The 12,323-nt window shown below is 43.6% G+C and overlaps 1 protein-coding gene and 1 long non-coding RNA gene across 3 annotated transcripts in view; one reads left to right on the top strand and one right to left on the bottom strand.

The window, feature by feature from the left end:
* Nucleotides 1-132: 132 nt before the first annotated feature.
* The window catches only part of LOC147055123 (uncharacterized), a 42,852-nt gene continuing 30,661 nt past the window's right edge, over nt 133-12,323 (bottom strand). The window contains exon 3 of the long non-coding RNA XR_015066335.1: nt 133-1,122. This is a non-coding gene — a long non-coding RNA (uncharacterized LOC147055123). The remainder of the gene's footprint in view (nt 1,123-12,323) is intronic.
* On the top strand, nt 1,196-5,036 carry cdkn1cb (cyclin dependent kinase inhibitor 1Cb). 2 transcript variants are annotated; one of them, XM_085913428.1, is made up of 4 exons: nt 1,196-1,216; nt 2,808-3,273; nt 3,357-3,468; nt 4,301-5,035. In XM_085913428.1, exons 2-3 carry the CDS (start codon nt 2,823-2,825, stop codon nt 3,464-3,466), a joined length of 561 nt encoding a protein of 186 aa, XP_085769554.1. In that variant the 5' UTR covers nt 1,196-1,216; nt 2,808-2,822; the 3' UTR covers nt 3,467-3,468; nt 4,301-5,035. The 2 variants fall into 2 exon arrangements, with proteins under 2 accessions (XP_085769554.1, XP_085769553.1); XM_085913427.1 differs by lacking the exon at nt 1,196-1,216 and having other exon boundaries at nt 2,650-3,273; nt 4,301-5,036.

The following is a 12,323-nucleotide window of genomic DNA, read 5'->3' as shown; positions in this document are numbered from 1 at the left end:
CTTATTCTGCGAGTTTTATTAAGAGCTGCTATCTAGAATTTTGGTCAACAGCGCCACCCTCAGTTCCGGCTCAGAAGTTTCAATTATTTATTCAGTCATTTCAAATGGCTACTCTGAACGTTCCACATCATACAGTAGATGTCTGTTTAGTTTTTACTACAGCAGTTTGTGTGTAATTTTGGTTGTATGCTCTATAAATAAAAGTGAGGATTTTTGCTCAGTAAAATGCTCAGGTCTGCTGTAATCCCGGTAAATGAAGTGTATGCAGCTCTCTGGCCCAAGGCCACATTATCTGAGTCCTAAGAGCCATAATGGTTATGGTCGATCATAAACTGCACTGAGGCTTTGTAATTAAGGAATAAATGAATGGCAAGGTAGCCCGAGGCCTTTGTCTGGGAACTGTCTGCTTGTCATGTTGTACTGCACGCATTATAAAACAATTAGTTACACCAAACATCAATTTTGTCGAATTAGTGAAAAGGAAACACATTTAACACTCATTGTCTAGAAACAATGAATACGCCCTTTGATTTATTGTCACCCTGCCTGGTCCACTGCACAGAGCCCAAATTCCATTAGACCAAAGAAACTAGAAAAGACAACAAAGAAACACTCTGCAAATAAATGTGTGTGGATGTGTATATTTAAAGATTTCATGAAATAAATGTTCATGTATTGCTTAATGGTATAGTAAAATATTAGGATATGAAAGAAAATACATGCTAAAAATATTTTTACTTTGTTATGGCAAGCACTTCAATTGATTTGCTATATCTAAAATAATCTTCAGAAGGTAAATCTCCTCTACTTCCTGGATTCAGAGCTCATTGTGCAATGATGTATACTTAAAGAGCCGCTCATCTATAATTTGGTAGAGTGGGTCATTAAGTGAGGAAACAGAAGCTAACTCATTGAGGAAACCGCTTTAGCTGGGTGTGACTCACTTGAAAGCCCGCATGCAGTTTTACAGGGATCAGATGACCATCCAACCTGCTGCCAAAAGGCTTTGTGGTGTTGCCCAAAGCATTTGGACACAAAAAGGTACACTTGCTGAATTCAGGTCACTTTTGCGTCTGGGAGGGGGATGGGGGGGTCCAGGACGTTGTGGAAGCAACCACACAACTGGAAGGAAAAAAAAGAGGTGCAAAAGTAACTTCATTGTGTTCCAACAACAGACGAGAAGAAAAAATATACAGCTGGTTGGAGGAATCTGGAGGTAAAACGTTTTATTTTATTTTTCTAATTATCATTTTGCCACTAGATGTCGCTATGGCACCACACAGGCGTTGCAGCATGACAGCGAAACGTTGAGTTGACATTGCTTTGATCTTGTCAACATATGAAACAAATTATTTTTAAAAAATCAATTCGAGGAGGGTTTTATTATTGTTGCTTTTAATATCAGTCATTTCATTGTGAAACAATGAAAATATTTATCTAGTTTTGATTGTTTTAGCACACCATATTTTTTGTAATCATTTTAAAATAACATCATTGAGTTCAATTTTGAGAGCTGTCAGTACACCAAATGCAAAACATAACATTTATACATTAAATCTATCAAAGTAGTTTCTATCATTCTGAAGACGCTCTTATTTTTAACCTCTAGGGGACGCTGTGCGTCCACCGTCTTTCCAAAAGGAAGGCGTTGGCCGTCACTTTTTATTTTTCCGAACACGTAAGCACCTGAAGTCAACACAATGGAGAATCCGAATCCATCAGGTTTATGAATTTCAGCTTTTGATTCAAATTAAGACGCATCAACTAGTGATTGAATTCATTCAATTTGTAATTAAATCCCACGCATCCACTCTCACTAACATTTGTCACATTTTGTGTTTTCAATGCAATTAAACGACTGTCTTACTGCTTTTTTTTTTTCAATTCATACAACAAAGCAGGTGGAAGGTGTGACGAGAAGCCGCAGTAAAAAACACAACTGCGCACTACTGTATGCATTGTGTAACGTCAGCCTGTTGTTTACGTTGCTTCGTGTGCGTAAAAAAGAAAAAAGAAAAAAAAGGGACTGTGTTGTGTAATAGTTCAGCAGTGGTGTAAAGTAATAAAGCACAAAAAAAAAATTAATACAATGCCGGTAGTTAAATAAATTTGATCTGTACTTATTTTTGAACGTATGTACAAGTAACTCTTTTTATAATTCAGTGTATAGTGAAAGCAGCTTTGTTAACTCATCAATCGTGCCTCGGAAAACGATCCAATTCCACTTACTAATTAATCCCAAATAGAATTATTGACTGTAAAAATGTCTCCCGGTTATATTTCTGCTTTATTCCAAGCTGCAAATTCCCGGAATTTACCAACCCTATCAAATATATTTGGTCATCTATATTTGTGCCAGTAACAAGTAAACATTTTAATGCGCTTCCACCTCCTTTTTTTGACTTATGCAAAATGTTTTTTTTTTTTTTTTTTTTATGTCAATGATGTGCCTTGGTTTGGTGAAGATTGTGAAACACTGCGTGGAAGGAAGCAGCGCGTAAAGACGCGGCCAACTCGGAGTGGGGGGTTGTGTGTGTGTGTGTACGTGTGTGTGTGTACGTGTGTGTGTTTTGGAGGGGGGTTGGACTTGTCGCAGCCAATCACGACGTCGTCCGAGGTGTCTGCTGACTGACGTGCGAAGGTTATATACTCTGACTTTTACTAGCACGGTACATTTAAACGGAACTGGGCAGCGTGGGATACGCACACGAGAAATACGCACTCATAACTTTGTTGTTGTTTTCCTCAAATCAGTTTTTTTCTCCCCCCCCCCCCCGTGTCCTATGGGGGACATGTCTCACGCCCAGTTATCGAGCATCGCCATGGAGAGGCTGGTGGCCCGGAGGACCTTCCCTTTCCACAAGCGCACCGGCGTGTGTCGGAACCTATTCGGACCGGTGGACCACGACGAGCTAAGCCGGGAGATGAGCGTCAAACTGCGGGAGATTTCCGAGCGCGACCGGCAGCGGTGGAACTTTAATTTTGAGGCCAACACCCCACTGGATGGAGACTACGAGTGGGTGGAGGTCTCTTCGGATAGCGCCCCGGCGTTCTACCAGAGCTCGTCAGACGTGCCCGCTCCGCCCGTCAAGCTTCACCCGGACGCACTGGAACGTCTGGCCGCGCCCGAGGGGAGCGACGGCGCGTCGGTGGAGCTCAACCAGGAGAACCGCGCGGACAAGCTCAATTCCAGGAGGCTGGCCCACAGAATGGCCCCTTGTGGCGGACGGAAGAGGCCGACAACCCCCGCGGATAACAACACGCACATCACAGGTAGGTTGGGCCGCCCAGCATCCGACGATGGAAGGAAGATTCCGTGCCAAAGAGCGTCAAGGGTAATTTTGTACCTCGTTTAGATTTCTTCGTGAAGCGAAGAAGGGCCGCGGAGAGAAAGTGTGTGGAGATGAGCCATCACGCCAAGTCTCCCATTCCCATGGAGCAAACCCCCAGGAAGAGGATCCGCTGAAGGTAGACTTTTTTCTTTTTTACAAATCATTGCAATGTCAATTGTTTGCCGGTTAAATACTTGAATTCGACTTTTCTTTCACATTATAATAGCCCATTTTTTTGGACGTGGTCTTTTTCTTCTTCAAGGTTCAGTTATAAAGATAGTTAAGTTAGCAGGCTGGATTGTGTTGTGATGATTTCTTTCGGCCATTTTATTTGTTAAAAAAAAAAAAAAGCAGATTTGGGCTATTTCATTGGAGCTATTTTGACGCTCTTTACATGATATAAATCCATATTTCATGATGTTGACTATTATTTGTCACAATTGGTCTTTTTAATTCGATTTTTGCCTGGTTAATCCGGGGAACCATTTCTATTTAAAAAAATGTCAACATTTGAAACAACACATTTTAAAGCGGCAATCAGTTTCTTGTATTTGATCCATTATTCTTATTTACACAAGTCGTTAAGGCTTTTTAATATTACTGTATTTGAGCATAATGGGGTTGATTCCATGCGGTTATTTAAACTGTTACGGGAAATGTTACGGTTATTTGTTGGAGCTATTCCGTTATATTTTATTTGTTTTGCTCACCTTATTTTGAAAGGATTTAACACGTCAAAAAAAACAACAACAGAGTGGGTGGGGGAGGGGTGAGCGTGAAAAGGAGGGAGGGGGAGCAATAGTAGGGCGGGGTGGGGGAGGGGAATGACGTCACACGCTGTGGCGGGAAAAAAAAGAGTACCGCCCCTTTGCTGATCTTGCATCCTGGCGAGGAAGACGCTCGTTGTTTTTCTCCATTTTGTTCTACGAGGAAAACTCCATTTTTGAAAAAAAATTCTCTCTCCTCAGGTGGATTTTTTTGCACTACTACTGCTTGTGTGGTCATGTTTGATGGAGGAAGGAAAGAAGAAGACAAAAAGAGGAGGGGAATGGACTATCGCTGGCTGCCCCCCCCGGGTCCCGTGGATCAGCGCTGGCCGGACAGCCACTGCCGGCCGGCCGGCCTTTCAGGACTGAACCGGTCGGGCTCTCTCTCGGGGTGGGGATGATGGAGCGTGATTTTTTTTTTTTTTTTTTGGGTTTCTATCCAGTACAAATGTAGCATTCATTGTTGCTGCCACTCGACAGTGTTAACAGTGTTTTAACATCTGTGCAATCCTTAAGAAAAAAAAAAAAAAGGACTTTAAATTGTCTACACTGGCCAAAAGTGTACAGCTTTATAGAAACAATTCATGGTTAATGTGTCGTTGGATTTTATTTTCTCCGGTAAATGTATATTTTTAAGTCTATTTTAATTTATAATTTATTTATGTTTCTTTTGTACGTGTTAAGTGAATTCCTAATTCAGCCGTATTGGCCTATGTTTATTTTAGTTCCTTATTTTTGTATTGGTGGTGTATTTGCAATCAAGTAGTTTGTAGCGTACACTAGTCGTCTTTGTCTGAGCCATTTAAAAAAAAAAAAAAAAAAAGGTTTGTTCTCCATGCAAGTTCCCTCATGAGCAAAAAAAAAAAAAGATGAGAATAAAATGTTTTTTTTTAAAGTCAACTTTTGTATTACTGTTCTTTCCTGGATTGCTAAACATCAACAAGGGGCTCAGGTGCAGCTGATCTACCTTGTGGGGGTGGGTACTTGTTTTTTTTTTTTTCTAAAGTGGGGGGGGGGGTGTATTGAAACTTGGGCAGCATGGCAGCTGTGGGATATAGGCTGGGATTTAAAGGCCCTTTGGCCCTCTATAGAAGCAGCAGCTGCCTTAGGATCCCCGCATTGTCCGTAAAGGAGACTCCCCCACATGCAGCCGCACTCAACAAGCCCCCCGAAAGACCCACTCACACACACACACACACACACACACACACACACACACACACACACACACACACACACACACACACACACACACACACACACACACACACACACACACACACACGCTGTTTACTTCGCTGTGGATACACCGGCCGGGCGTGGAGGCCACCTGCCAGAGCTGGAAAGAGGAAAAAAAAAACTCAAGTCTTTGTATTTGGCCTCTTCTATTGACATGTAGCATTCAGCAGGTCATACTTGTAAGTGTACACTAAAAGGAAAGAAGCCAAATGCGCAGCCAGTGCGTGACAGACGCATCAATCGGCACCCAGAGTGATCAAATTGATCGTTTTTTTGGGAGAACCGTGGACGCTTTTTAACCTACTGATTGGAATGTGGTGACTTTTCTATCATATAAATGGGATGTACGTAGCATTATGGCAAACTAAAGGGTTCGCTAAGTCTTACTAAGCAGAAGATGAACATCTTGTTGAAAAATGTTAATCTTCATTTTTTTATTTTATTTTGTATGACTGAAGAATGTTAAAATATTCCTGAAATATAGTTTACAATGTTGACAATTTGCTTTAAGGGATCGATTTTCGATTTTATTCGTTTCTTACGGGAATTTGATTTTTTTTTTTATCCCAATTCTGACGCATCCCAGAAAGGATGGCGTCGGGCCTCGGAGTCAACGCGGCATCTTCCTCCAAGTGGCGTTTATTGACATATTTGCGTGCACGCATGCCCAGTAGCATTATGATAATCATCCATAGCATTGCTCCAATGGCTTTGACTGTGTGACATAATCAAAACGGAGACTTTTGATAGCAAGAGTGACTTTGTGGGCTCTATACAGCCATAAGCCGCCGGGGCTTGTTCTGATTTCCAACACAAAGCGCTCTCGGCCTTCTTTCTTTGCTTTTTGTTGCCATATGGCAAATCCATGTAGACATAGCCAAGACCCATTCAGTCAGCCGCAGAATGTCCCGCATCAGAGAACAAAAGACACTTTGTCCGACCGCTCCATTGATACCAATGGGCGAAAAAAATATTATAATTAATCTATGGCTATATCCAGCTAATTAACGCCCATATGCCCGCGGGGAGCCGCGGGGGTCATTGAGTGGACTTTTAAAATCTCAATAGTTTACATGTTAAAGACAACAGCTGTTCATGTGTTACTTTAATGAAGTCCCCTCTGTGCTGAAGACGGGACACATTTGGGGGGCTGGGGTGGCTCCCCCTTGGGGTTAAAGGGGGTCACCTTACACTTTTTTCTCTCTTCAGCTGTGCAACCACATAAAGCACAACGGTAAAGATGCCGTCCATCCATCCATCCATCCTAATATGGGCTCTGTACAGGAAGTTATGACTCAATTTGGACCACGTTGATGGCCACAAAGGGAGGAGATGGCAGTTCTTGTCTCGGCCTCACTAACGAGCCTTCAATGGAATATAATGACACAAGCAGCTGCCGATGCGGCGCTGGGGGTGGATCGCGCTTACGAGACCCTCGCCCGCCGTGTCCCGTACGACCTTTGAACGCAATGCCGACATCTCGCGTTTGGATGTGTTACCGCGTTGCGACATTCTTTCGACGGGATCGTTTCGGGAGTCACAAGCACAAGAGCGTTTCCATCTGCGGCGTTGACTCCAAATAAAGTTCTGTTGTTCTTATGGGCCATTAAACATGAGGTTGACTGTGAACGGTTTTAAGAGGGTGTGCACACATTTGCAACTATATTATTTCTCCAATTTATTCTACTCTTCTCCCCAAATATTTATTTTCATCTAAGTTGCACAGGTTACATTACTCGTAGAAATTGTTTGGAATTGATTTATGTCGCAAATACAAAAAGCGAGGCATTTGAACAAGGGGTGTGTAGACTTTTTCTATTGACTGTACAAACACTTAAATACATTTCTAAATACATCCCACACACACGTGTGCATCTACACACTGAATGAGAACGCTCCATGCAGAACAAAACCAAAAATAAAGTCAAACGGTGATGTAATTTATATGATTATATGATTTATTTATATGATCAATTTATATGATTAAAAAAAACAATGAAGAGAGCAATGCACTAGTCACTGGTTTCCATTCTCGCAGGATTGTGAGGATAAAATCGGATCCATCCGTTGCGTTTATTCCCTTCGTGAAGGTTTGCAAGTCAGCAAGCAAAGGCGATCCAAACAAAAAACTGTCATTTTGGAGCAAAAAAAACTTTGAGTCACATCCTCCTCCGAGTGAGCGAGCGAGCGAGCGACGGCAGCACACAATTAGCGAGGCCCTGTGCAATTAAATGCAGAAAGGAGGCAAACGGGGCCAGCGAATTAGCATTTTCCATGACCATCTGGCATGGGCGCAGGCGAGCGGCAACAAAGGCGAGCTGCGCCGAGACGAGAGGCGAGTGTGCCATCGCATTGACCTGCAAATGAGGCTTTGTCACAGAGTTAAAGCTCCCTGACCCCCCCCCCCCCCCCCTTTTACACCCACACCTTCTTTTTTGGAAAGCCCCGGCCGGCGTGATGAATGGGATGCTAAATTTAGCCCGGTGTTTGTTTTCAATGTGCCGACCAGACACCATTGGACACTTTCAGTTGGGATAAGATTAATCTGTCTGTACTTTTGCATCCGTCTAGTTAGTTAGTGTCATCCTTTTTTTTTTTTTGGTCGTCGTCTTCTTTAAGCTTGAAATACAAGGGCTGAAATGATGTGTTTGCAAAAGTCATAAAGCTGAAATGTTACATTTAAGCCAGCCTTTAGCGGACTACAAACGTTGGCTTGATTGGGATTTGGGGCCTGAGGTGAGAAACGCAGTGGACCACGTGATGGAACGCTCGAACAAATGAGAGAAGTGTGTCTATCTTGGATAAATCAACACTCCTTTTGAGAAAGGCCCCGAGGAAAAAAAAAGCTTCAATAAAACTTGAGCGCTTGTATACAATTTATTATTATTTATTATTATCTTTTTAACAGTAGTAGTACAATTTATTTTGTCATTTTTTAATCATTCATTTTAACAGTAGTAGCAATTATATCATTAAGATAAACCATACACGATTGGATTTATTGGCGGTTTCTATTGTTCAAGTACTCGTATGATTTGATAACTATTGTTTGTTTTTCGTTGAAATATTCTAAAAATAAAAACAGCAGAATGTCGAAGAATAATGAAACATCTCTTTCCATTTTGCGACTGGCCACGATTTTCCTTTTTCTCCCCCACTTCAATCCACTTTGTATTCATGCCGGCGTCGGACAAAAGGGGCCTGCGGGCGGCTTGGTCCACGCAGGAGGCGGCATGACAGGCAACTTGTGGCTGCTTTACAAAAAAATCGCCCTTTATGTCTTCTTTATTTTTGCATCTCTACTTTGCCGTGGAGGGAGGGAGGGAGTTCCTCCCACTTTCTCCTTCTCATCTTATTCACTTTGCTCTTGAGAAGATAGCCGTCATACACAGAGATGGCCGTTTTTATTTATTCATTTCAATTCATGGATGTTTAAAAACTATTTGGGGTTGCAAAGTTGTTCGACATACAAGGAGCAGTTTCTAATTTTTGTTGCCAAATCACCCAAATATTAGGAACAGCTCTCAGAAAAAAACTTGGAGGTGCTTCAAATGAGTGAGTCCTTCAAGTAAGATGAACATTTGTGCCAATTAGAAGCGCGTGAAGCGTGCGGCGTCCTCTCAATGGAATGCTCTGTTTCTCCACTTGAGAAGGTTTAAAGGTCACGCGGGTGATTTGGCGGCCAAAGTTAAGGCACATGATCTTCGCTGAAGGAATCTCCGAGACAACAAAGAAAAAAAAAAAAGGTTTTCTTTTGGTTCGTAAGTTAAGGTACAACTACGTTATCTTGACTTGTGAGCTGAAAAAAAAAAATTTGGGGGTCATTTAAATTTTGAAAAATAACATCATACTGAATAAAACAATAAATGAGTGTTTTAATGAAGTTCTGTCGTGATGAGCCGGTTGGCCGGTTAGTCTCCATGTGCGCTCGTGAGTGTGAGTTGTGGCCTACAGCAGCTTCTTTCCAGTGTTGTCATTTTTGTTCACTAAAGTGTAACGGCACCTGCGGTGGGTGGTTTTCAATCAAAAGTGACACAGGATCTGTTTTAGAAATTTGACAAAGGCTTCTTTAACAACATCAATGGTGACACGTGAGCCGCCGCTTAAACAACATCCAACATGCCAGCTGTCTCTGATTCCTCTTTGTTTTCCTCCCTCATACACAAAATGGCCACCGATATGCCAGCGACAACATATGGCGTGCCGGAGACACAATGAGCTTTTGAATTCCCACAGATGAGAATGAAGCTGTGAGATCGATGCTCAAACGCCTTCACACAGGGAGGGGAAATGTTGTCCGGGAACTTTACAATCAATATATGAATCAATCTTGAGCTCTTATATCCAGAATCTTCATCCGGCCTCAATGTTGGTGAGCCCGGCGAACGAGTTCCTGGGGATTCTTTTGAGTCAGGCGCATACCGTACTCATCAAAAGCTCATAACCCGAGCAGGAAAGCAGACAGATAACGCCACGACACTTGAGGAATGAGATCTTACTCCGGCCCAGCGCCAGTCCTGACCGCCTCCATTCTTCCTTTTGTCCGGAGCCCTTTCAGCCTCTCGGAGGAAAACCTGTTCCCCTTCACTTCCTGCCTCGCACGGGGATGTCAGGCTTCTGTTAGGAGTCCGCCGCCTGGGTTTTTATCTTGTCCGTCCATCCAGCCATCCATCTTCTTCTCCAGCCGTCCTCCATCATCTCGCCTGATACAAGTTGGGGTGGAGGCCTCGCAGGTGGCGTTTCAGGCCCGGCCACACAGCTATGGGTGCAGTGACTCGCACTAACGCTATTCAGGCCTGACTTTTGCGGGCCAGCTCTTATGAAAAGGGGCGGGGCGGCGCGCCAGCCTTTAGGAGATACTCCACAAAGGCTCATCATTCATCAGACAGCACAAAACTGAACAGCTTCGTCCTTGCTGCCTGCGTCTTGTTTTTAACCTTGTTGACTTATCACCCGAACCTTCTGAAATATTTCATTCAAAAAGAAATCTGTCTGCCTGGACAAATCTACCACGTGCGCCACAATTTAGACCTGCTCTTAGCTGCTCTAAGATTTCTCGTCAGGTGCACTTGGGATGTGTCAGAACACCCAAAACGGCGCAGTGCCGTCTGATAAATTCCCAAACACGATAAACCGGACTGACCCCGGCTCGAGAAGGAAGCCGAGTGCAAACGTCTACGAAACCGGGGGGTACTTGGTGTCAAGTGTCTCTGGCTGATATGAATTTATCAGTGAGCTCACAGGTCACCGGGCTGCCATCAATCTCCTCCTCTCCCCCGGCTGCTTCTTCTCACGGGGGCCTTTTGCGAGCAGTTGGCAGCTCGCGACAATACCCAGAATGCTGCGGGCGTCTTGTCGCCCTGTCCTAATTTGTGGCCGCCGTCCCCGGAGTTGAATTGAAACGCCGCTGGCTGCTTGACCTGCGGCTTTATGCTGGGGTGGGGGGGGGGATTAGCAACATCTTGGAGTCGCCACGCAGCGCCCAGCCAATGGGCAGCCCGCAATTACACAGCGGGAAAGGGCCCATTTAGACACAAAATTCCACATAGATGGCCGAGGAGGCGGAAAGGGCAGCTTTGATGAGGACTTAAGCGTTTGTGTGTGTTTTGCTCATTCAGCCGTCAATGTCACAGAAACGCCACTGTACCCCGACGGGCGTGACAGTGTGTACACAATACTGGACGGACATGAAATGGCATCGTTGGGGAGGGAGGGGGGGGTTAAAGTGGACCCATGTCCCACAGTGTGTGGGCTTTGCAAGGACCAAAAACACTGAGCGGCGCATACGCTTCGGGATTGATGATGTTTTGGCCTTTTCGTATGTCGTAGAAAGGTTGAGAGGGGCCACTTTATTAGGTACACCGGCCCAGCGCAATCTACTGTGTTATTGAAATTGCAAGCGGCGACGACAAAGAAGGAAAAAGATTGTTTTTCGAGAAATAAGATGATTGCGCGGTCAAGTTTTTTTTATCACGACCACTAAATTTTGACAGCGAAACTCTAAGCACACAACTGATATACTTACAGACACTAAGGAGTTGAAAAAAATCAATTAAGTGAAATTTCCCGCACACCTGTCGCTCTTTCACGGCACACTTTGTTGGCAATCGATAATATTCGCGCACCGTGAGCGCACCAGCGCAACAATTCCACTCAGTGAAGGACAGATGCACGTGAATGGGATGCGGGCTTCTCTAAAAGTGTCCACACACGTGCGCACAATGGCTGAAAAGCTGCAATAACAACAGGCAGATCGCAGTCAAGCGCGCCTCGGAATTGCACAAAGCCCCCCAGCCATGGGAAAAGGGCAAATTGGCAACGGTGACATGCTAGCCTGCCATCATCCCTATTGTTTCACCACAGATGCTATGTCCCATTAAGACGCCGTCAGCTGCACAAGAATGCCCCCCGAATTTGACAAAAAAACGAGGATGAACTCAAAAAGTCATGCATTCCATGAAAAACAAACATTTTGGTAGGAAAACAAACTTGAGAAAAAAAATCGTGTTTTTTTGCTAATTCATATTATAGGCGAGCTTTCAAAGTTCATTTTAGACATATTTTGATATTGTTGTACCGTATTTCTTTTTTCTTGACAAATACTCGATATATTAAAAAAACTACAAATAAATACTCAATTAAAAAAAATACTAAACAAAGCCTTTTTGGAAAAAATAACGACTAATAAAAACGAACAAAATTCCTCTCAAAGAAAGTCAATACAAAACACATCTTTTATTGTCTTTATATTAGTGTGTAATGTTTCGTGCAAAGAGCATAGCGAAGCCTCGTTTAGTGACATTGGCGTTTACCCTCTGCCAAAGCGCTGCTTGTTATGCAAACACAAACTCTTCCCCACGACACAAACACGTCGAGCCGGCCGAGTCAAACGTACGACATCAATTACAAGCATTCAATTAACTCCGTTGAGATCCATTTTTTTGAACACGCTTGTCAGCTGCAGGCCCAGATGGCGGCCAACTGC

The sequence above is a fragment of the Syngnathus leptorhynchus genome, chromosome 6 (genome assembly GCF_054491065.1).
Source record: "Syngnathus leptorhynchus isolate UIUO chromosome 6, UIUO_Slep, whole genome shotgun sequence".
NCBI lineage: Eukaryota > Metazoa > Chordata > Actinopteri > Syngnathiformes > Syngnathidae > Syngnathus > Syngnathus leptorhynchus.
Note: the sequence above shows the minus strand (reverse complement) of the source record. Positions and strands in the feature narration are given on the sequence as shown.